This window comes from Cajanus cajan, chromosome 5, assembly GCF_000230855.2.
Source record: "Cajanus cajan strain Asha chromosome 5, NIPB_CcT2T_4, whole genome shotgun sequence".
NCBI classification, from domain to species: Eukaryota; Viridiplantae; Streptophyta; class Magnoliopsida; order Fabales; family Fabaceae; genus Cajanus; species Cajanus cajan.
Window position 1 is genome coordinate 14,711,310 of NC_138521.1, and position 25,741 is coordinate 14,737,050.

The window sequence follows — 25,741 nt, forward strand, 5'->3', positions numbered from 1 at the left end:
TCAAACTATATTTACAGTATCTGTCAGGTAACGTAGGATGCAACCTAGTCCTGCTTTCTCTGTCAATTTTTCATGAATCCGAAGGAAATGATCACATGTAGGACGATCTCCAGTAGCTAAGCCTCTATATAAGTACCTATGGCAAATACAAAACTCTTAGGACAGAAAATGATGGTGTAAGAATACCATTAGTTATCTACAATAGTTACTATAATATTGTTAAATACCATTAGTTATCAGCGATAGTAAATATAATATTGTTAAAAAAGACTCATTCAATGTCCATTTTGACTCTATTAAAAATCTAAAAAGTACAGAGGAAAGTGCTGTCAAGGTGAAGGATTTTAGACCTATCTGATTGGGCGCAAGAGTGAATAAGATCATAAAAGCTTATTCATGCTGGGGTTGACCACAATTCAAGGAGATACTATTGCAGCTCTATTGCTATCAGACTGTAGAGGATATTAGGTACAAGAAAGAGACAGATTTAGTTTTTAAGTTGGACTTTCACCTTTGTAGTTATGGTTAATGGTTGACCGAGAAGCTAGAAATTGGTTTCAAGGAAGGTGGTCTGTGACTGGGTTGACCTTATATTGCCCTTTATGTTCACTGTAGTAATGAAAGACTTCAGGCATTAATTAATGAAAGGTTGGAAGTGAGTTTCAGTAAGGTCTTTTGGTGGAACCAATGGCATCCTTGTGGAGTTTGCAGGCGACAAAGATACTATTCTTTTCTTCTAGAAGACAGATTTTCAGAGATGTCCTATCACTAGAAGTTTAAACTTTAAAGATCTATATAGTCCTTTCTCCTGATGATTTCATCATGTGCTTTGATGGAGGAGGCCCATGGGCTAAGGGCCCAACTACTAGAGCCATGGCAAGAAAGATGCATGAAGAGTGGGCCCAAGCCCAAGAAAGGCCCATCACTTTATTTTGTTGGGCTTTAGCCCAAGCCCATTAGATTAGGGTTAGAATAGGATTGGGCCTTAGTGCCTTGTATTTCTTTTGGGCCTTGTATTTTCGGCCTTGTAGTGTAGGATTTTCATTAGAGGTCATGTGAATTTAGAGTTAATTAGGTTACATGTGAATCTACATTAGCATGTAATTAGAAGCACATTTGGTGTGCATTTCGGCCATGTGCAACACATGCACATGGTGTGATCCGAAATGCAACTCAAATGGCCTCCTAATTACATGCCAAATGAGAGCACATGGAGGGGGTGGCCGGTTGGCACCAAAATTTGAATTTAGAATTCAAATTTTGGCGCCTAGAGTTAAGTTAACCATACCATGGTTTTACTTAACTCTAGGTGAACCCAACTTAAACCCTTAACCTAATTTCTATTATAAATTCCTTTATGGCCGGATTGTATAACACTTTTGGATGATATATTGATGAGATTTCTTTCCATAGAAATTGCCTATCCGAAAGTCACTCTCCCTAACTCTACCCTACTTGAGATCCTCTCCTTGTAGAGCTAGGAAATTCTTCATTCTTCCGGACTTAGCTAGACGCAAGCTAGAGTCACATTGGTGCTTCTTGGAGCTTCCATTCCTTGTCAATCTTCCAAGGAACCGAGGAGCATTGAGGGAATTCTTGAGGATTTCCAAGTGGAACCTCATCAAGTGGTATCAAGAGCTTCGGTCTTCAAGAGATAAGTTCATCTTCTTGAATTTTGATCCGTGGTTCCAAATTGTTCTTGTGTTCATCTTGAGTTCATCTTGTTCAATTTTTGAGTTCATGTCACTATTGAGTTGATTCCTTCCTAGATCTAGTTTTTGTTTCAAAATTTGATGGATCTAGTTTGTATTGCTTGAATGATTCATATGCGCCTATGTTATATGCTTTCATGAATCATGCTAATTTCTTCTTGTGTTTAATTAGGAATTTTCTGCCTATTAGCTTTTGATTTTGTTTGAGTCTTCTTTGCATCTTATTCGGTCAATTAAATGCTTGAGTCTTTTATTTTTAAATCCATGTCTAGTAGGTTTGTGTAGTTCTTATATGTTCATCTATCTTAGCTATGCTTGTTGATCCTTGTTAATTTTTGATTTGCATCTTGAAACAATTTTCTGGATTTGGCCGAGATCCATTTCTTTTCTTTGGTATAAGCTCATGAATTTTGTTTCATTTTTGAGTTCATAAACTACTACTAGATCATTAGTAGTTTTCTTAGAATTTTAGGCTTCCAAATTTTTTTGAAAAATGTCTTACACAAAAATTTTAATTCTGTGAGGTTTGATTTTGTTTCATTGGTGTGTGCTGGAAAATTGTGTTTGGATTGCAATTTGAATTTGAAAATTGGAGCCAAAACCGTGCATGTGCTACATAAACCAACCAAGCATCAAAAGCATGTCACATGTTCATTACATTTTGACCTAATTTGTGTGGCATTTGAATTTCAATTTGAATCCGGTTTTGGTGCTTCATTTAAGGTGTGACCGAGAATTTGTGAGGTTCTTTTAAAGAAAAAGGCAACTCCTAAGATTTAAAAAAAAAAGAAGAAGAAAAGAAAGTTCAAAATCAAAAGTGAATTTAAAAAAAAAAATATGATAAACCTAATTTGAAAAGCAAAAGCCAAATTAAGGAGTTTAATTCTCAATTTGTTCTTTTCGGTTTCTACTTGTTTTGGATTCATTAAAAGAAATTTTCAGCTCACCTATTTTTGAGTGTTTGGTTTTGTGCATCTACTCTAGAACCTTTCTTAGGTTTGTTCTTCCTTGACCTAGTTTAAATCTTGTCTTTTGTCATCTATATTCACTTCTTCTACTCTAATCTTCTTTCCTATAACTCTTCCATACTTGTGTTGTTTGTATTCATCATGGAACTCAAATGTGACCTATGCTTGACCTAGTTTATCTCCTTAGAAGCTAGTTCTACAAGGGTCATCAAAAGAGGACTAAGAAAAGGAGGAGGAAAGGGAAAAGGAGGTTTTCGGATTTGGCTATCAAACACCAAACACTTGTGGCTGGGAATTTGAAGTGGCTGGACTAGCATTTCTGTGGAGAATTCTTGGAGATTCAATTGAAGATTGTATTTGAATTTTAAAAAAAAAAATGTATAAGCATTAGTGACGGATTTTTAGTGACCGATTTTACCTTACTAATTTGAATTTTTTTGTTGCAAAATTTGGTCACTAATCCATCACTAATTCTTTGTGGCTGTTTTTAATACTTCATTTCAGCCACTTGTTCTTTATTGTTAGTACTTTGTATTTGGCCTTTACAAGGAGTGTCTTGGGAGTGTCTTTGGTACACAACCATCTCTCCTTAAGTTTACAATTTTCGTTAGTACTTGGTGGGAGTGGTCCTTGATTGATCTTTGGTATCTCTCAAGCTCTCACCTTAGGACACGTTTAGGTAGTTTAATTTTTTGTTGCTTAATCCTTGTTTTACTTGCTTTCATACGTCTAGCTTATCATAGTTCACAAAAACATCAAAAAAAATCATTTTCATTGAAAAGAATTTGGTAGAGATTAACTACAAAGGGGATTAGTAATTTTTACTTGAAGAGGCTTGGTTTTTAAGTGGCTCCTAGTAGCTCACCTCCCTCCAAAGTTCAATTTGTATACATAATCCTCTAAGTACTTAGTCTTAACCTTGCATAAAAACAATTGATTTTCAAAAATCATTTCTCAAAAAGTCACTTTCTCCTATAATGGAAGAGTTTTCTACTCCTCAAAGTGATAGTAATTCAAGTGATTACAATGACTTGTCAAAAGTAACACATGAATTAAGATCACTTAAGATTTGGAAGAAGCAAGAAGCCAAGCAAAAACTTAAAGAAAAACTTGAAAGAGAGGCTCAACTTGCTACTTTAGAGGAAGAGATTCGAATATTAAAGGAGAAAGAAGAAAAATTACACCACAAGCACCGAAGTAGACATAGCTCCCACCATAGTTCAACTCTAGGAGAGTCAATGAATGATGATAGTCTTGCTTTAGGAGATCATTATCAACCACCTCCTAGAAGAGTGCATAGGACCCCCAAGCCAAGGGAATCTAGGGTAGATCTCCCTTATTTTCATGGAAAAGATGATGTTGAGGGGTACCTAGATTGGGAAATGAAGGTGGAACAAATTTTCACTTGTCATCAAGTGAATGAAGAAAGAAAAGTCTCCTTAGCCACTCTAAGTTTTCAAGGTCACGCCATGTATTGGTGGACTTCTTTAGTGAGAGATAGGCATCTCCATAATGACCCTCCAATTCAATATTGGAATGAATTAAGGAGCGCCTTGAGGAGGAGACATATTCCCTCTTACTATACTAGGGAGCTTATCAATAAGCTCCAAAGACTCCATCAAAAAAATATGACTGTGGAAGAGTATAGACAAACGATGGAGTTATACTTAATGAGGGCTGGCATTAGGGAAGAAGAAAACATTACCATTGCTCGGTTTTTAAGTGGATTAACTTTTGAAATAAGAGATAAAGTGGAGCTTCTCCCTTATAGGGATTTAAATGATTTGGTTCAACTTTGCATCAAGGTTGAACAACAAAATTTGAGAAAAGGATTTAAAAGCTCATATTCATCATCTTATTCTAAGGTTGACTACAAGAGGGAAGACAAGAAAAATGATTTTGAAAAGAAAAACACTTTTCCCTCCAAAAACCTAGACAAGGGCAAAGAAAAGGCAAAAGAGAAAAACACAAACACTTCACACACTAGCACTAAGACTAGTGACATAAAATGCTTTAAGTGTCTTGGGAGAGGCCATATTGCTTCTCAATGCCCTACTAAGAAGGTTATGATTTTAAGGGGCCAAGACATTTATAGTAGCCAAGATGAAGCTACTACTTCTTCATCTTCAAGTGAGGATGAAGAAGAAGCAAGTGAAGGAGAAACATGTGAGGTCACTTATCCTTATAATGGGGAACTTCTTATGATGAGAAGGGTCCTCAACAACCAACCTAGTGATACACAATCCCAGAGAGAGAACATATTTCATACAAGATGTAACATTTCAAACAAGGCTTGTTCTCTCATAGTGGATAGTGGATCTTGGTGCAATTGTTGTAGCACTAGGATGGTTGAAAAGTTGGGTTTGACTACCACACCCCACCCAAAACCTTATCAACTTCATTGGCTTAATGATGATGGGGATATGGTGGTCAACCAACAAGTGGAAGTAGAGTTTTCTATAGGGAACTATCAAGATAAAGTTAAATGTGATGTAGTTCCTATGGAGGCTTGTCATATTTTATTAGGTAGGCCATGACAATTTGATAAACAAACTCATCATGATGGCCTAACTAATAAAATAACTTTCACAAATAAGGGTAAAAAGTTTGTGCTTCATCCTTTATCACCTTCACAAGTGATAGAAGATCAAGTACAAATGAAGGCCAAACGTGAGCAAGAAAAAGGAAAACAAAAAAAAGTTGAAAAAAAAAAAAAACTTCTAAAAATTGATGAAAAAGAGGATTCTAGAGAGATTAATGTTCCCTCTCTAGAGATAGTTCAAGAAGAGAGTTTTCAATCAAAACCTTTACACAAAACTTCTCTTTTTCTTGAATCATCATCTCATATCCTCATGTGTAGAGGAACATTAACTTGCACTGCCACATCTTCTTTGGAAACTACTCTACCTCTTGAGGTGAAAAATCTTTTAGATAAATTTGATGATATATTTCCCAAAGAAGGTCCAGTTGGACTTCCACCTTTTAGGGGAATAGAGCATCAAATAGATCTTGTGCCTGGGGCTAGTCTTCCAAATAGACCAGCTTATAGGACTAATCCACAAGAAACCAAAGAGATAGAGAAGCAAGTACAAGAGTTGTTGGAGAAGGGCTGGATTCAAAAGAGTCTAAGTCCTTGTGCTGTACCTGTCATTTTGGTGCCAAAAAAAGATGGAAAATGGAGGATGTGTTGTGACTGTAGAGCCATCAACAACATCACCATAAAATATAGGCACCCAATTCCTAGGCTTGATGACATGCTTGATGAATTGCATGGGTCATCCATATTTTCCAAGGTAGATCTTAAGAGTGGATATCACCAAATTAGAATCAAAGAAGGTGATGAGTGGAAAACCGCTTTTAAGACTAAGTTTGGATTATATGAATGGTTAGTAATGCCTTTTGGGCTTACTAATGCACCTAGCACATTCATGAGGTTGATGAATCATGCCCTTAGGGATTGCATTGGTAAGTTTGTAGTTGTTTATTTTGATGATATTCTAATCTATAGCCAAAGTCTAAGTGATCATGTGGATCACCTAAGACAAGTATTTCTTGTTCTTAGAGACAATCACTTGTTTGCCAATGTAGACAAGTGCACTTTTTGTGTAGATAATGTTATTTTTTTAGGTTTTGTGGTGAGTAAAAATGGGGTTCATGTGGACCCCGAGAAAATCAAAGCCATCCAAGAATGGCCTATTCCTACTAATGTAAGTGAAGTTAGGAGCTTCCATGGATTGGCAAGCTTTTATAGGAGATTTGTTCCTAACTTCTCTACATTAGCTTCACCTCTCAATGAGTTGGTGAAGAAGGATGTGGTCTTTGAATGGAAGGAAAAACATAACTTAGCTTTCCAAGTTCTAAAGCATAAGCTCACTCAAGCACCTGTTCTAGCTCTGCCTGATTTTTCTAAAACTTTTGAGCTAGAATGTGATGCTTCAGGACTTGGCATAGGAGCTGTGTTGTTACAAGGTGGCCACCCAATAGCTTATTTCAGTGAAAAACTTCATGGGGCTACCTTGAACTACCCTACCTATGACAAGGAGTTATATGCTTTAGTTCGTGCCCTTCAAACTTGGGAACATTATCTTGTGACCAAGGAATTTGTCATACATAGTGATCACGAATCACTTAAATATTTGAAGGGACAACATAAATTAAATAAAAGGCATGCAAAATGGGTTAGTATTTAGAACAGTTCCCTTATGTCATCAAATACAAAAAGGGCTCTACTAATGTAGTCGCTGTAGACCCCTAAAATTGTCCGGGTCGGAAATAAAGCTTGAAGACTCTCGAAGACTGAAGGAAGATCAGCCAGAAGGACTTCCAGAAGGCCCAAGGAGGGTTCTCTATAGGTCTAGAGGTCTTAGGATAGCTAAAATAAGAAAAGTGGGAGGAATGAAGCCCAATACGGCCTCCCAGAGGTTCAGTACGGCCGTATTGAACATTTTGAACTTCAATACGGCCGCACTGAACTCAATACGGCCGTATTGAAATTTCTGAACTTCAATACGGCTGCATTGAATTCAATACGGCTGCACTGAACTTCAATACGGCCGTATTGAGGTTTTTGAACTTCAATACGGCCGTATTGAATTCAATACGGCCGTATTGTAGTTCAAAACTTCAATACGGACCGTATTGACCCCCAGGAACCGTATTGAGCCTCTTCCCTATAAATATGACGTCAATGGGACGTCATTTCACACTTTTACACTGAGTTTTAACCCTCTTCTTGAGTATTCTGGGTTTTTTTGAGCAGTGCTCTGCCTAGAAATCACTCGGAGAGTTGATCCGACAAAGTTCTCGAGTTCTGAGCTTTTTGCTTGAGTCTCGAACCTAGTCGAAGGGAAATCCTCCGGATTTCCATAGTTAAAATTTTATAGGAGGGAGCGAGCGGTCTTGTAGAGGGAGGGAACGCCAAAACGCTTCCCAATTTCTGTCAAAATATATAAGAAAGCACGCTTCAAAGGTTTATCTCTTTAAAGTCCCTTCTTTTACCGCTTTCTGTGTGTACATATTTAAACTGTCATCATGTAGATAGTTAATTTATAATTGCTTAGAATAAATAGGGGTAATTTAGTAATTTCGCACTATTATTTTTAAATAATCTGTCATAGGGAACCCAAAAGGGGCGCTGTGGGGTGCTAACACCTTCCCCACGCGTAACCGACTCCCTTACCCGACTCTGGTTGTCATGGCCGAAGTCGATTTTTGAATCGATTGCCTTAAACTTCTTTTTCCAATGTTTTGAGTAAAACATTGGTGGCGACTCCACGAACCCTTCCTTTTTATGAAAACCGCTAATCCATGGAGGGTCCCGCTTGGGATTAACATGGATTGGTGAGCCTTTTAATAAAATTGCTCGTTTGACAAGGTCTCAGTTTGAGAATAAGTCATTCTAGCAATCCATATTTTTAAACAAATAAAAGAGTCCAACCATCCATCGCGAATGCCGAAAGCCCGTTTCGGGCCGGGTGGCGACAGATGGCGACTCCACTGGGGAAGCTTCGAGAGTCAGTCCCATTTAGTGACAGATTATTTTTAACAAATAATAGTTAAAATTACTTCATTACCCCTCGTTTGTATGATAACATGCTTTATTTATATGGCTTTAATAACTGTTGTATGTTTAAATTTTCGCAAATGTTTGAAATATAAATTGCACACAAACCTTTGCACACAACAGTTCCCTCTATACCCGGGGGCATGAGTGGTAAGCCATAGGGAGTGGATGTTAGTACGGCCGGTTGTCGAATGGGTCTATAGGTGCCCGTAGACCGTTGTCGGAAAGCATCACTCAAGGTGATAACCATGAACTCGAGTCCGACAGTGCGTTGGAGCTTTCCATCGACTTACGACGAGAGGAATTGGGTCCCTATAATGGGGGCACCTTGGGGGCCTTGGACTGGTGAGAACAGTTAGAACCACCTTGAATATGCACCTTTCTGCAGGAAACCCCTACCTCGTGATTCGCTCGTGACTGTTCGTGGATGAGTGAATTGTTTGTGTAAATGCTTATGTGCAATTGTTTGTGCATTAATAAATAACCTCGCGATAAGGTCTAAAGAATAATCCCCATGCATGAAAATGTCATGACATGAGAGGAAAAACCAATGTGTGAAAATATAATAAAAGTGAGGAGCATGTGCATCATTACCAATAAGATATCATGCATCCTCATAAACCATGCATTCTAGGTTCACCAATACCTCTTGACATGAGTAAAAGAGACCCATAATTATCGAGATTCTCCGTTGGGGAGGGATCATAAGTCAAGGAGGGTGGTAACACTCCATTTTAAAAAGGCAGCGCCTTAAAAATGGAGGGTTATCAAGCTCATGTCAAGAGCGTATTCATCCCATAAATAAACTAATTAAAATATTCATTTTAGAAAGTGGCTGGTCATCTCTCTGTCCTCACACGCGCGCAGAAAATCAAGAAAATGGAAGCGCTGGAAGAGCAAAATAAAAAGCTCACAACCGAGCTCTCTCAGCTCAAAGAACAGATGGCGCAAATGATGGAGCTCATGCGTCACCACAATATCCATGGATCACACCACAGTGACCATGAGTCCCATCATGGAGAGGAGGAAGAGCACGAGGAAGACCCTCCGCGAGCTGTACCCCTTGGGGCGGGGATTACGATTAGAGAGCCTGAAATTTCAAAAGACCAATTCCACGCCCTAGAGGATCGGTTGAGGGTTATGGAGGGGCATGATTTTGACATTAAAGATGCCGCCGACATGTGTTTAGTGAGGGACATCCAATTCCCTCCTAAATTTAAAGTGCCGGATTTCCCAAAGTACGTGGGATCGACTTGCCCCAAGAGTCATCTCACCATGTACTGCCGAAAGATGGCTGCATATGCCACAAACGAAAAGCTCTTGATCCACTGCTTCCAAGAGAGCTTGGCTGATACCGCGCTCAACTGGTATATGCAGCTAGATGGAAATCTAGTACACACATGGAGGCAGTTGGCCGACGCCTTTCTCAAGCGCTACAAATACAACATCGACCTAACACCCGATAGGTCAGATCTTCAAGCCTTGAGTAAAAAGAATGATGAATCTTTCAAGGCGTACGCCCAACGATGGAGGGAGTTGGCGGCACAGATAGAGCCCCCGCTGTCGGATAAGGAGACGGTGTCCTTATTCATCAACTCGTTGACTGGTCCCTATTACGATAAAATGATAGGGAACACAACGACACTCTTCTCGGACATCATCACCATTGGGGAGAGAGTGGAACAAGGACTTAAAAGTGGGAAGCTGGCTAAGCCTTCCCAATCATATGAAGCTAAGAAGGCCTTCGGGAAGAAGAAAGAGGGAGGAGTCAATGCCATAACCATTTCTTCATCTTCTTCCACTTCGAAGTCAGGAAAGCCGCAATATAACTCTGTGAAGAAGTTTGATAAACTTCCGACCACATATAGCGACCTCCTGCCGAAGTTAGTGGAAGCTCATCTTCTAGCTTACATTCCACCAAGGAAGATGGATCCACCTTATCCCGAGTGGTACAAACCACAAGATAAATGCCTATACCACTCGGGGGCACCAGGACACTCAACGGAGAACTGTAAGGCTCTCAAATACAAGGTCCAAGACCTTATTGATGCCGGGTGGGTCACCTTCGATTCAACAGCGCCCGACGTGAGCAAGAACCCTCTGCCAAAGCAGGAGTAGAGAGAAGGGCAAGCCACGATAGGGCCCCTCCTTAATTTTCTTTTTCTTTTTGGGACTCGTGATCAGTACCCGAGATCATGAGAACCTTTTCATGTAAATAAGGGTTTTTGTACAGTTTAATACATATCAATAAAGAGGCATTTTTCACATATCATTCTCTCTTTTGTTCTTTTCTCTCTTCCCTCATTAATATTAATAAATTCTAAACCTAAACAGAACCAATAAAACAATTATGTCTGTGATTGTTCGCTCCAACCGGGATCCGAAAGTTGAGGATGAATGGGTTGAGTCGGACAGTGATGAGGAGACCATTTCTCCGGACTTGCAAAGATTGCTAGATCAAGAGGCTCGTCTACTCCAACCGCATCAGGAAAAATTGGAGACCGTGAATTTGGGGCAAGGCCAAGAAATAAAAGAGGTCAATATTGGAACCCATATCAGTGATGAAATAAGGGAGCAATTAATCCAGTTGTTAAAGGAATACAAAGATGTATTTGCATGGTCGTACCATGATATGCCCGGTTTGGACTCTAATATCGTCGAGCACAAATTACCACTGAAAGAAGGGTTTCGACCCGTCAAACAAAAGCTCCGACGAGTCAAGCCCGAATGGTCTTTAAAGATCAAGGAGGAGGTAGAAAAACAATTAGACGCGGGGTTCCTGATTGTATCCCAGTATCCCGAATGGCTGGCTAACATAGTGCCGGTCATTAAAAAGAATGGAAAGGTTAGAGTTTGTGTTGACTATAGGGATCTAAATCGTGCCAGTCCAAAGGACGATTTTCCCTTGCCACACATCGATACACTTGTGGATCACACAGCCACAAACACACTCTATTCCTTTATGGATGGGTACTCTGGGTACAACCAAATCAAGATGAATGTGGAAGACCGCGAGAAGACTTCCTTCATTACACCCTGGGGTACTTTTTGCTACAGGGTAATGCCTTTTGGACTCAAGAATGCGGGTGCCACCTATCAACGAGCGATGGTGATGTTATTCCACGATATGATCCACAAAGAAATTGAAGTATATGTGGATGACATGATCGCAAAGTCAAAAGATGAGATGGACCATGTCCAATATTTGAGAAAATTATTCAATCGGCTTCGCAAGTATCAGCTTAAGCTAAATCCGGCTAAGTGTACTTTCGGAGTCCGGTCGGGTAAGCTTCTCGGGTTCATCGTCAGTGAAAAGGGCATAGAGGTGGACCCCGATAAAGTAAAGGCAATAATGGAAATGCCTACTCCTAAAACTGAGAAAGAAATTAGAGGATTCCTCGGCAGGGTGAACTACGTCGCAAGGTTCATCGCACAGTTGACTGACACGTGCAAGCCAATATTCAAGCTGTTGCGCAAGAATCATTCCGAAGTTTGGGATGAAAATTGTCAACAATCTTTTGATAAGATCAAACAATGCTTGGCCAATCCACCGGTATTGGTGCCACCTGTCGAGGGAAGACCATTAATCCTCTACTTGACGGTGCTTGATGAGTCTATGGGGGCTGTGCTGGGACAACAAGATGAAACAGGAAAGAAAGAACAAGCCATCTACTACCTGAGCAAGAAATTTCTTGATTATGAAACCCGCTATACGCCGCTAGAAAAACGTGCTGCGCGTTAGCATGGGCAACGCAAAGGCTCAGGCAGTACATGATTAGGCATACTACTTGGTTGGTTTCCAAAATGGATCCAATTAAGTACGTGTTCGACAAACCCATAATCACTGGGAAGATCGCCCGATGGCAAGTACAATTATCAGAATTTGACATCATACATGTCACTCAAAAAGCCATCAAAGGTAGTACCCTAGCTGATTACCTAGCACACGGGCCGACCAACGACTACCAATCCCTTCAGGATGATTTCCCCGATGAGCACATAATGCATCTACAACATGAAGAGCTTAAAGATGATGCATGGACCATGTATTTTGATGGAGCCTCCAACATGCTTGGACGAGGGATTGGCACAGTGCTAATCTCTCCACAAGGAAAACACATTCCCATAACGGCAAGACTCAACTTCGATTGTACAAACAATATGGCAGAATACGAGGCTTGCGCGTTGGGAATCCAAGCAGCCATCAACAATGGTATCCTAAAGCTCAAAGTGTTTGGTGATTCGGCCCTGGTCATCTACCAATTACGAGGTGAATGGGAAGTCCGAAATCCCAAATTGATACCATATGTTGAGCACATCAAAGATTTGACACAACTCTTCCAAAGTGTCGTCTTTGAATACATTCCAAGGGAGGAAAATCAGTTTGCTGACGCTCTTGCTACACTATCATCAATGTTCGCCTTGGATACTGAGCATGAAATGCCCATCATCAATATCCGGAGGCATGATAAGCAAGCGTTTTGCCTTCTGATAGATGAAGTGGTTGATGATCATCCATGGTTCCATGACATCAAGCAATATTTGACAAAAGGGGAATATCCTGATATGGCCAGTGATAATGACAAGAAGCATATCCGAAGAAGGGCCATGGGATTTTTGCTAGTCGGCGAAACCCTCTACAAGAAAAATTATGACTCGGTCTTGTTGAGATGTGTAGACCAAGTCGAAGCTCAAAACATGATCAAAGAAGTTCATGAGGGGGTTTTCGGTACCCACATTCCCGGGCCCGCAATGGCTAAAAAGATCCTCAGGGCGGGATATTATTGGTCGACCATGGAAAAGGATTGTTACCAATATGTGCGAAAATGCCATAAATGTCAAGCATACGCCGACAATATTCATATCCCACCAACCCCACTCAACGTATTGGCTTCGCCTTGGCCATTCTCAATGTGGGGCATGGATGTTATTGGACCCATTGAGCCGAAAGCATCCAATGGGCACAGATTCATTCTTGTGGCCATTGACTATTTCACCAAATGGGTAGAAGCGGCATCGTATGCTCATGTGACCCGAAAGGTGGTAACATCCTTCATCAAAAAGAATATGATATGCAGATACGGTATTCCTGATAAGATCATCACTGATAATGGATCCAATTTGAATAACAAAATGGTGGGAGAGCTGTGCCAAGAATTCAAGATCCAACACCACAACTCTTCCCCATATCGGCCAAAGATGAATGGGGCAGTCGAGGCAGCCAATAAAAACATCAAGAAAATAGTGCAAAAGATGGTTGTCTCATTTAAAGATTGGCACGAGGTGTTACCCTTCGCTCTCCATGGTTATAGGACTTCCGTACGCACATCTACCGGAGCTACTCCATTCTCCCTTGTCTATGGGATGGAGGCAGTTCTACCCGTCGAAGTCGAGATACCCTCTTTGAGGGTAATCATGGAAGCAAAACTTTCCGAAGCAGAATGGGTTCAAAGCCGGTATGACCAGTTAAACCTTATTGAAGAAAAACGGCTGAACGCCATATGCCATGGTCAAGCCTATCAGAGAAAGATCAAAAAGGCTTTTGACAAGAAAGTCCACCCTCGAGTCTATCATGATGGAGAACTGGTAATGAAGAAGTTGCTACCAGCTCAAAAGGACAAAATCGGAAAGTGGGCCCCAAATTACGAAGGACCATATGTGGTACGGCGAGCCTTCTCAGGAGGAGCACTGATCCTCACGGACATGGATGGAGAAGAACTTCGATACCCAGTCAACGCTGACGTGGTAAAGAAGTACTACGCTTGAAGACGTTGCTTGCACAGGCCCGCTAGGATGAAAACCCGAAAAGGGCGTCCTAGGCAAAAGTTAGGGCAAAATAAAAAGCCCGCCAGTACAAGGGTACTAGGCAAAACAAAGGCAAAATCACCCCCGCTAGGATACGTCCTAGGCAAAAGTTAGGGGCAAAAGAAGAAGACATAAAAATAAAGCAAGCGACGATCACTTGAATCGAAAACCGAAAGGCGATTCATATGATTATCTTCTAGAAGCAAGCGTCTTGCAGTGTCTACACTCCTGACTCAGGCATATCACCCAAAACAACTAGGAGAACGTACGGAGCAACAATTACAGATATAATTGTTAAGCCCAATGTAAATAGCCTACCCAGGCCAGCCATTCTTTAGAAAATCCTTCTGTATATCTTTCTGTAAAAACACTTGTGAATATCAATAAAATATCTATTCATTTTCTCTTCTCTCTTGACCATGTGATTATGCCTCTAAAATTGGTATTTCATAAAAATTGTACGAAATTCCTTTAATAATCGGTCAATAAAGAAAATTGGAGGGGTTCCTATAAAATCCATAATCTCCTGCATAAAAGGCTCACAAAAATATTCCCTCACGTCAACGACAGAAATTCCTCCAAGAAAAGGAGGATAGGGAGAGCCATTCATTTTTCTAAAAACATTAAATAATAAAACTTGCATTTGTGCATCACACACATTAGTTGCACATTCAAAGACCTTATCATGAGGCAATTGCATAAAATAGAAAAATAGAAAATTGCTTGTGTATGACAGCAGTCAACAAAAGCCGAAAACGAAAAAAGGCAAGGATACAAACAATACTCCTCAGTTTGTACAGAATAATTGAGCCTGGAGAGGCTTGCTGAAAAAATACTTCCTCAGAATAATTGAGCCTGGAGAGGCTTGCCGAAACAATACTCCCACAGAATAACTGAGCCTGGAGAGGCTCGCCGAAATAATACTCTCTCAGAATAACTGAGCCTGAAGAGGCTTGCCAAAATAATACTCCTCAGAGACATTTCTGTACAGAAAAAGCCAAAACCAACAAAAAAGGAAAAAATACAGAAAAAGCCAAAATCAACAAAAAATACAGAAAAAGCCGAAATCAACAAAAAAGGCAAAAACACAGAAAAAGCCAAAATCAACAAAAAAGGCAAAAATACAGAAAAAGCCAAAATCAACAAAAAGGCAAAATACAGAAAATCCAACAAATTATACAGAATAACTGAGCCTAGAGAGGCTTGCCAAAATAATACTCTCCAAAAGACGTCTCAGCTCGCATTCTCGGGCTGAACAAAAAACCAATTCATCATACAGAATAATTGAGCCTGGAGAGGCTCGCCGAAATAATACTCCCTCATCAGAATAATTGAGCCTGGAGAGGCTTGCCGAAATAATACTCTCTCAGAATAATTGAGCCTGGAGAGGCTCGCACAAATAATACTCCCCAGAGATATCTCAGCTTCCACTCACGGGCCAAATTCCCCAGTGAAAGCTATCAAACCAAGATCAGCGAAAATCCCCAATGGAAGCGCGATCATCCAAAGCAAAATATTCAGTCAAAACTTCCTCAGTGGAAGATAGCTCTCCAACTCAGGCATTGAGTGAGTCTAAGCCTGTAGAGGCTTCCTAAATAATACTCTGGGATACATAAGATCCCTAAATCCCCAGTCGCCTACTCAAGAGGCATTCCTACAAAAAGGAAAATCCAAAAAAGAAAATCAATAAACCATTCCCCAAGTGGAAATCGGCTTTCAGCCAAAAATCAAGCGTCAAGATGATCCGCCTAACAGAAGAGGCTAATCAAAAATCAACATCTAGAATCCCCAGCGGATAACAGCCTACACAGAGGCAGCAAAAATCAGAAAAATCCAAAAGAGTCACCCGAATAAGGATAATCGGGATACTCCACAACGTCAAAGGACGTCAGCCAATCGTAAGGCATCGCTCACATCAGAAAGAGCATCTTCGTGTCTACACCCCAAGGAAACAGAAATTCCCCATGGGTACCAACTATGCAAATGCAAGTTGGGGCACAAGAACCTATGAGTAACTGCACATCCCCTAGACGGATCCCTGCGTTATCCAGCCCTCAGCGGCACCAAAATCAAAAACAAATTGTCAAAGCAGCACCGTGGACTGTAGAGACAAAACCATCTCAGATCCCTGGAGAGGGCAAACTCACATTGCCAATGTCGTCAAGAACACAGAGGCAGACCCTGGAGAGGGCAAACTCACGTTACCAAAGTGTTCAGAAGCACGGAGGTATGCAGCTTCCAGCTCGGGCGACGAGCGAAGCAAAGCCTGGAGAGGCGGTACTCATAACTTCCAGCTCGAGCGTCGAGTGAAGTTGAGCCTGGAGAGGCGGGTACTCATAGCTTCCAGCTTGGGCGGCAAGCGAAGCTAACCCTGGAGAGGGCAAACTCAACTGCCTAGGATGTTAGAAGCACCGAAGCAGAGCCTGGAGAGGCGGTACTCACAGCTTCCAGCTTGGGCGGCAAGCGAAGCTAAGCCTGGAGAGGCGGTACTCACAACTTCCAGCTCGGGCGTCGAGTGAAGTTGAGCCTGGAGAGGCAGTACTCACGCTACCAGAGTGTTCAGAAGCACGGAGGTATGCAGCTTCCGGCTCGGGCGACGAGCGAAGCAAAACCTGGAGAGGCTACTCAACAATTTTCCACCGGAAGACACTACAAGTCAGAAGGTTGGCACATCACCCGGACAATTGGGTCAACTCCTTTACTTGTCAGCCGGTACACCAAAAGGCCGTCCGACTAAGTAAAGGGGGGGCAGCTGTAGACCCCTAAAATTGTCCGGGTCGGAAATAAAGCTTGAAGACTCTCGAAGACTGAAGGAAGATCAGCCAGAAGGACTTCCAGAAGGCCCAAGGAGGGTTCTCTATAGGTCTAGAGGTCTTAGGATAGCTAAAATAAGAAAAGTGGGAGGAATGAAGCCCAATACGGCCTCCCAGAGGTTCAGTACGGCCGTATTGAACATTTTGAACTTCAATACGGCCGCACTGAACTCAATACGGCCGTATTGAAATTTCTGAACTTCAATACGGCTGCACTGAACTTCAATACGGCTGCACTGAACCTCAATACGGCCGTATTGAGGTTTTTGAACTTCAATACGGCCGTATTGAATTCAATACGGCCGTATTGTAGTTCAAAACTTCAATACGGACCGTATTGACCCCCAGGAACCGTATTGAGCCTCTTCCCTATAAATATGACGTCAATGGGACGTCATTTCACACTTTTACACTGAGTTTTAACCCTCTTCTTGAGTATTCTGGGTTTTTTTGAGCAGTGCTCTGCCTAGAAATCACTCGGAGAGTTGATCCGACAAAGTTCTCGAGTTCTGAGCTTTTTTCTTGAGTCTCGAACCTAGTCGAAGGGAAATCCTCCGGATTTCCATAGTTAAAATTTTATAGGAGGGAGCGAGCGGTCTTGTAGAGGGAGGGAACGCCAAAACGCTTCCCAATTTCTGTCAAAATATATAAGAAAGCACGCTTCAAAGGTTTATCTCTTTAAAGTCCCTTCTTTTACCGCTTTCTGTGTGTACATATTTAAACTGTCATCATGTAGATAGTTAATTTATAATTTCTTAGAATAAATAGGGGTAATTTAGTAATTTCGCACTATTATTTTTAAATAATCTGTCATAGGGAACCCGAAAGGGGCGCTGTGGGGTGCTAACACCTTCCCCACGCGTAACCGACTCCCTTACCCGACTCTGGTTGTCATGGCCGAAGTCGATTTTTGAATCGATTGCCTTAAACTTCTTTTTCCAATGTTTTGAGTAAAACATTGGTGGCGACTCCACGAACCCTTCCTTTTTATGAAAACCGCTAATCCATGGAGGGTCCCGCTTGGGATTAACATGGATTGGTGAGCCTTTTAATAAAATTGCTCGTTTGACAAGGTCTCAGTTTGAGAATAAGTCATTCTAGCAATCCATATTTTTAAACAAATAAAAGAGTCCAACCATCCATCGCGAATGCCGAAAGCCCGTTTCGGGCCGGTGGCGACAGTCGCTGATGCTTTGTCAAGAAGACATGTTTTATTGAATACCCTAGGTTCTCAAATACTAGGGTTTGATGACATCAAGGAGTTGTATGAGAAAGACCTTGATTTTGCTAACTTTTATTCTTTATGTATTCAAAAACCTTACCAAGGTTACTATATTTCTGAGGGGTTTCTTTTTAAAGAAAACAAACTTTGTATACCCCAAGGATCTATTAGAAAACTTTTGGTTAGGGAGAGCCATGAGGGTGGGCTCATGGGGCATTTTGGAATTGAGAAGACTCTTTCTCTTTTGAGAGAGAAATTCTTTTGGCCTCATATGAAAAGAGATGTCCAACGGTTTTGTAGTAGTTGCATTGCTTGTTTACAAGCAAAGTCTACCACTAAACCTCATGGGCTATACACACCCTTACCTATATCCTCTTCTCCTTGGGTAGACATTTCCATGGATTTTATCCTTGGTTTGCCGCGAACCCAAAGAGGAAAGGATTCCATATTTGTGGTTGTGGACCGTTTTAGCAAAATGGCACACTTTATTCCATGCCACAAAGTGGATGATGCAAGTAACATTGCTAAGTTATTCTTTCAAGAGATTGTGAGACTCCATGGGTTACCCAAAACTATAGTCTCTGATAGAGATGTTAAGTTCTTAAGCCATTTTTGGAAAACTCTTTGGGCAAAGCTTGGAACTAAACTGCTATTTTCTACCACATGTCATCCCCAAACTGATGGGCAAACTGAGGTAGTAAATAGGTCTCTAGGGACTATGTTGAGGGCAATCCTCAAAGGCAATAAGAAGTCATGGGATGACTATCTTCCTCATGTGGAGTTTGCCTACAATAGGGTGGTTCACAAGACCACTAACATGTCTCCATTTGAGATTGTTTATGGCTTTAATCCTCTTACTCCATTGGATTTATTACCTCTTCCGGATGTTGCTTCCTTTATTCATAAAGAAGGCACATCTAGGGCTGAGTTTGTCAAGAAATTACATGAGAGGGTTAGAGATCATATTCAATCCCAAACAGAAAAATACCAAAAATACAATAATAAGGGTAGGAAGGAAGTTATCTTCAAGGAAGGTGACTGGGTTTGGCTACACCTTAGGAAGGATAGGTTTCCTTCCAAAAGAAAGTCAAAGCTTAGTCCTAGAGGAGATGGACCCTTCCAAATCCTTAGGAAAATCAATAACAATGCCTATGTTCTAGATCTTCCTTCTGAGTATGGTGTTAGTTCTAGTTTCAATGTTTCTGATCTTTCTTTGTTTACAGGACTAGCTACCCAAGAGGCGGACACTCTGGATTTGAGGTCAAATCCTCTTCAAGAGGGAGGAGATGATGGAGGAGGCCCATGGGCTAAGGGCCCAACTACTAGAGCCATGACAAGAAGGATGCATGAAGAGTGGGCCCAAGCCCAAGAAAGGCCTATCACTTTATTTTGTTGGGCTTTAGCCCAAGCCCATTAGATTAGGGTTAGAATAGGATTGGGCCTTAGTGCCTTGTATTTCTTTTGGGCCTTGTATTTTTGGCCTTGTAGTGTAGGATTTTCATTAGAGGTCATGTGAATTTAGAGTTAATTAGGTTACATGTGAATCTACATTAGCATGTAATTAGAAGCACATTTGGTGTGCATTTCGGCCATGTGCAACACATGCACATGGTGTGATCCGAAATGCAACTCAAATGGCCTCCTAATTACATGCCAAATGAGAGCACATGGAGGGGGTGGCCGGTTGGCACCAAAATTTGAATTTAGAATTCAAATTTTGGCGCCTAGAGTTAAGTTAACCATACCATGGTTTTACTTAACTCTAGGTGAACCCAACTTAAACCCTTAACCTAATTTCTATTATAAATTCCTTTATGGCCGGATTGTATAACACTTTTGGATGATATATTGATGAGATTTCTTTCCATAGAAATTGCCTATCCGAAAGTCACTCTCCCTAACTCTACCCTACTTGAGATCCTCTCCTTGTAGAGCTAGGAAATTCTTCCTTCTTCCGGACTTAGCTAGACGCAAGCTAGAGTCACATTGGTGCTTCTTGGAGCTTCCATTCCTTGTCAATCTTCCAAGGAACCGAGGAGCATTGAGGGAATTCTTGAGGATTTCCAAGTGGAACCTCATCATGCTTCAAATGTTCTGAAGCAAACAACCAACACCTTTTGTGTAATGAGGTAGCTCGGAAACTGTAGTGAGCTGGTAGGAGATTGCTGGATACGGTGACCTAATTTTGAAGTTGTTTACTCTATACTTATTAGATAGGTTCTGGGAACAGAAAATTAAGTTCCCCAGTTTTTTGTTAAAAAATAATAATATATCAGGTCTGAGACACTGGGCACTACTAGAAGCTCCAAAAAAACACTTCTTGAGGCATTCGGTATTTGTGTCCTAGGATGGGCATGAAAGAACCCTTCTAACTCTTGAAGTATGCAGACTAGTGATTTGGTATATGGTTTAAAAGATTGAGGTTGTAATTCATGTTTTGCAGCAAGTAGATACTTGAGGAGAATAGCCGCAACATGCTGATCTAAAATGAGAAAATTTTACAAGTTTGTAAGGTTGATATTAACTACATGAATATTTCTACCTGAAATCTTATAAAATCACAAATGAATATGCAAGAATAATATGGGAGTGTGGGTTGACAAAAGAACTATTGTGCAAGAGACAATGATGTTGAATAGATACACAACCCAGTTGTTCCTAAGCAGATCCTTCATGTTGACAAATGATCAATGAGGGATCATATATTTGTGACTTTTAACATATAAACCTTATGCATAGCCAATGAAAAAGAATACTAGTTAAAAAATCTACTCTAATATAATTTGTGGTTGCATCAATAAGGGAAAACACAGGTTGTAGTTGGAACACATGATCTAAAATATAATTGTCATTTTTGATTGATAGATTAGATCCGAGTGTACATTCATTTGCAAGTTTATTTCCCGGTTTTTGACATCTAACAATTGTCTCACTGCACATAGTGAATTTGAGACATCCGATATATAACTTGTCCCCAAGTACTCGAGAGGGGAACATGACGGAAGGGGCACATAAATTTCATTTATCAAGTTGAACCATCGAATATAAACAACATGTTTAGATATAAGTTTAGAAGTACTTTTTGAGAGTCTCTCAACAGAAAATAGTTTTTTTTTTTGCAATAGAGAAATTTTCAAAAGCACTTAGAACTTGCACCCAAACAGACTCATAATCAATGTATTAACAAGAGGTAAGTACTTAAGAGATTCCAAAGCATGCTACTACATGCTATTGTAGGATAATTTTCTCAAAGAACTGAGTGTGCCCAAATAAGATCCTGTAACCTAGTTATATTATGAGTTGATTTATCAATTGTAATTGAAGCATGTGGGGAAAAATAAAGTAGTACAAAACTGAAAGGGATACAAAAGAGGTGGGCTAGTTTTATTATGGACAAGTAATTACTAATAGAAATTCTAGAATTCACCAAAAGAAACAAGGAAAATTCTTGGAATAATATTCATAAATGAAAATATAAGTAGCATCTTGATTCACACATAGCAGGCCATTATAGCCATATAAAATTAACCAGAAAGTAAACAATTTTCTCTAATTTTCCTATTCTATACATCATCCCATATGACTGTAATTCTTTCAAAAATAACTAGAAGTTATATATAAAAAAACAATAAAATCCATGATAATTTATGCTATGAAAATTATATGAAATTTCCTTTGTTTAAATAACTTGTATCAATATTAGAAAGTTTCTAAAACAGAGGAGTGCTAACAACACACTCCTTCTAACACACTATTATTTGTTAAAATTTATTGAAAAATGTAAAATCAAGAGAGAAACTGAGAATTGCTGATGTATGGAAAACCGCAAGTGTACGGTTGTCGTCAAGTAATAAATATCGAATCACAGGGACTACGTGTTTGACCTAGAATTACTAGTATTTTAATTTGAATTTTAAAACAGATTGAATTTTTGTTTTGAGATGATAAGATCAGATTTGATGGTAAAAGAGATAGTAATGCAATTAATGAATAAGATAAAACTTTAAGATAAGATAAGGAGATTTCCGGGAATCTAGGGTTCGCACAAAGAGTTCCAACAATATTGAATTATTATTTTCATTAATTAATTCTATTCCATCTTGAAGGTAGTCTTAACCTAATTTAATCCTTGCACCTTCTCAGGCTACGAGGACGTGTTTAATTAAAATTAATCTCTACTCTCGTAGTAATTACGTTCAATTAAACCCATTAAGATCTTTGTTAATCTATTGCTCCTCGAAAGCTTAAATCAACTCTCGTGATTTAACACTCAAGTCTGTTCCTTTAGGTTCCGATAATTAGGTTCTCCTCTCAGTTCATCCCTAATTATCTATGATTATGAAAATTAAGATTAATTGTTTATCATAATTATAATCAAGTTCTCCTCTCAGTTCATCCTTAATTAATGTTATTATGAAAACAATAATATTAAAGTTCATATATAAAATATAAAAGAACAGATCAAGAATTGGAATAAAATTAAGAAACTGAATAATGCATTAATAAAGAGGTTCTCAGAGGCTAAGCCCTGATCCCAGAAAAAGGGAAACTACTCACAGGAGTTCATAGTAGTTCTCCAAGAAAAGAAGAATAAAAGAAAAGCAAACCTTAGAGTCGATGGCACAGGCGCCCAACCTTCTCCAAGTGTCAAAAACTAAATAAAACTGTCTCCGAAACAAAAGTCCCCGTTCTAGGCTAACCTCATCTAATTTATAACCTAAAAGGGTAAAAAGGTAAAACTACCAAGATAAAAATTACAAAGATAAAATAAAAATAAAACATAAAACTTAAAAAGCTGGGACGCGAAGTGAATCACGGCCGTGACTGAGAATCACGACCGTGATCTTCTCTGGAGCACATCTATGAAGGGTCAGTGGCGTTCACGGGTGTGATTGGGAGTCACGGCCGTGATTTTCTCTGGTGAATCACGGGCGTGATTTAGAATCACGGCCGTGATTTTCCCTGTAGCTCAGCATTTCCTCTTTAATTCTTAAATCTTGATCCTGCTCAGAGAAAACACAACACATACCAAGAAAAGCATAAAATAGGAAAATGATATAAAAATTTATTAAAAACATGAAAGATATGCATGATTATGCTATGAATTCTTGTGAATTAAAGTGCTAAAATACGAGTAAAATACACAACATCAATTGCCAAATGGGACTTACAAAAATTTGTAATTTCCAATAAATTTCAGTCAATAGCAGAGTGTAATCAAAAGAGTGTGTTACCAACATTTCTCAATAAAATATTAGGATAAAAACATGTCACAGGTATTCTAGAACAAAATAAGGTTGAATACAGAATTGTGACAGCAGGGAAGATCAACACTTCCTTTTCCTTCCAAATTTTATAACCATTATTTTCCCCACACTATATAAACATCCCTTAGAATGCTATTCACATCTATGTTATGATTTCATCAACACATTATCATTACATTTCTAAAAAATTTACAAACGAATCACTTATGTTTATTACATCTTCATATTCCAATTTTTTGCTTTAATTGTTCCAGTGCAGCACATATCATGTTAGGTAGAATGCAGACCAAAGTCACGAAACTACAATGACCATTAAATAAACCTCAGACCGTCACATCATCCAATCAAATTTGCATTTTAAGAGAATGAGAAGCTAGTCAAATTAAAAATGACATGTAAAATTGAATTCAAACAAAATACTTCACCACTCACTTCATTAGGATATCATAGTACTCAGGATCCAAGGAAGAAAGCATCCCATCCACATCTTTTATAGCCATTATAGCTCTATGCACCACAAGCCATTGTGCCGCCTGCCAAAAGAACAATGATAATCAAGGTTTATCTTTTATCTAAAATATGTCATGTTTTCAAATTTTCAACAAATTACAAAACTTCAATTACAATTATACATGTATCAAAAAGAACAGTCTTTGCTAGTTAAGCTTAGCTTTAAAAGGGGGAAAAACACTGTTTTTGTTACACAACAATCGAAATCAAATCTAAGCAAAGATATTTAAGCATCAAAACTCTAAAATATAGAAAGAAAAATTGAAGAAAAAAAAAGATATATGAAAAATATGTTGTTAAGAAATTAGAAAACTTCATTTGAATAGCACCAGGCCTCCTGAGTAACAAAATAGGAAAACCCTAGTCTTTAATGCTAACTGAAAATAGCTTATTCATGATAATAATATCAAATTACATAAGTACCACCTATTAGTTCTTCGAAATTCACTTGATACCCTATCTGCTTTTCTTACATTAACCTCCCTTAATTATTTGAAATACATTACACTATCATATATCGCCCAAGAAACACGTTACACCGTGTATTCTTGTAAAGAGGGATTACTGTGAAGTTAAAAGGGCAGGAGTATTGTGTGAATATCAAAATAATCACAAGGACGTCAGAGTAATTTGCTCTATGTTCAATTTGGATAAAAAGTTTATTCAGGTAAACTTAACAGTTTTAAGAGAGAAAAAGAAGAAGGAAAAATGAAACTAAAATTAATTTATGCATAAGTTAATTTATTGAAGTTTTCTCGTTCAAAATCTTATTTTTAATTTACACAAGCTAGTTTTAGCTCATGAGAAAAACTTATTTGGATTTTTCTTCCTAATTTTTTTTTTCTCCTAAAAATGCTTCCACAAACATGCCCAAATGTACAATAATAAAATAAGAAGGAAAAATAAGATAAGTAGCCCAATAGGCCAAAAGCAAAATACAAACATAAACACAAAATAACAGTGAAGCATAAAAATTTCCTTAAAAAAAAAAAAAAAAAAAAGCAACTGGAGAAAACCTTGCAATGCTCATCTCCAACAATGATGGCATATGTGCCTTCAAGGGCGGTTTTAAGCGCTTCGACGGGTTTATACCTAAAAAATTGCAAATTTGAAAGGTGTTTAGAAGAATGGCAATAACAATAGCAATTGATGTGAATAAAGAGAGAAGAAAAGGGGTTACTGTTTGAGTAAGGTTTCGATCTTGCGAGATTTGTGTTCAATTCTGGTAATAATGGCATTTGTGTTATCTGCTTCTTCTGCTCCCGCCATTGATCAATTCCTTTCTTTCCGTTTCCACCAAACAACAACAACTAAAGCTTCAGATCTTAGTCTCCGAACGGTGCAGCACGTTACCTCGTTAAGTGGGTCCCTTTTATTTTTATTTTATTCATTAAGTGGGTCCTATTAATTAATTAATAAATAATAATGCATGCTTATTAAAAAAAATTGTAAATAGTAAATTTTATCTTTTTAATAAAAGAAGAGATCTATTTATTCTAACTGTAAATCTATGTAGACTTATTTTGTTCAACAACTCATTCTATATCAAATTTTAACAATCTAATAATTGAATTTAAATTTCTTAATGTATATATTAAGTTTTTAAATTTTTTAAAAATTTAAAAATCATTTGATATTTTATTTCATTAATTTAAATGGACGGATAATCATAAAATCATTTTATACATTGATTTGAATTAATGAAATGAAGTATTAAATAATTTTTAAAATTTTTAAAAATTTGCATATTTGATCTATGTATTAAGAATTTTAAATTCAATAGTTGAATGTTTAAAATTTAATGTTGAACATGAGTTATTCAACCGAATAAGTTTATATAAACTTATTCTTAAAATAAATAAATTTCTCATCTTTCAATAA

General features: G+C 38.8%; 1 protein-coding gene across 2 annotated transcripts; it reads right to left on the reverse strand.

Moving 5' to 3' along the window:
• Positions 1-25,340, reverse strand: LOC145958241 (actin-related protein 2/3 complex subunit 5A-like). 2 transcript variants are annotated; one of them, XM_083074969.1, is made up of 4 exons: positions 25,041-25,340; positions 24,877-24,952; positions 23,783-23,883; positions 1-136 (listed from the first exon to the last, which is right to left on the reverse strand). In XM_083074969.1, the coding sequence occupies exons 1-4, from the start codon at positions 25,127-25,129 to the stop codon at positions 1-3; spliced, it is 402 nt and encodes a 133-aa protein (XP_082931095.1). In that variant the 5' UTR covers positions 25,130-25,340. The 2 variants fall into 2 exon arrangements, with proteins under 2 accessions (XP_082931095.1, XP_082931096.1); XM_083074970.1 differs by lacking the exon at positions 1-136 and adding an exon at positions 23,289-23,650 and having other exon boundaries at positions 25,041-25,339.
• Positions 25,341-25,741: the final 401 nt, after the last annotated feature.

Coding starts and splice junctions, on each gene's coding strand:
- LOC145958241 (XM_083074969.1), bottom strand. CDS start 25,129: ATGGCGGGAGCAGAAGAAGCAGATAACACAAATGCCATTATTACCAGA. Junction 24,953..25,040: donor ATCGAAACCTTACTCAAACA/GTAACCCCTTTT, acceptor GCAATTTTTTAG/GTATAAACCCGTCGAAGCGC. Junction 23,884..24,876: donor TTGGAGATGAGCATTGCAAG/GTTTTCTCCAGT, acceptor TTCTTTTGGCAG/GCGGCACAATGGCTTGTGGT.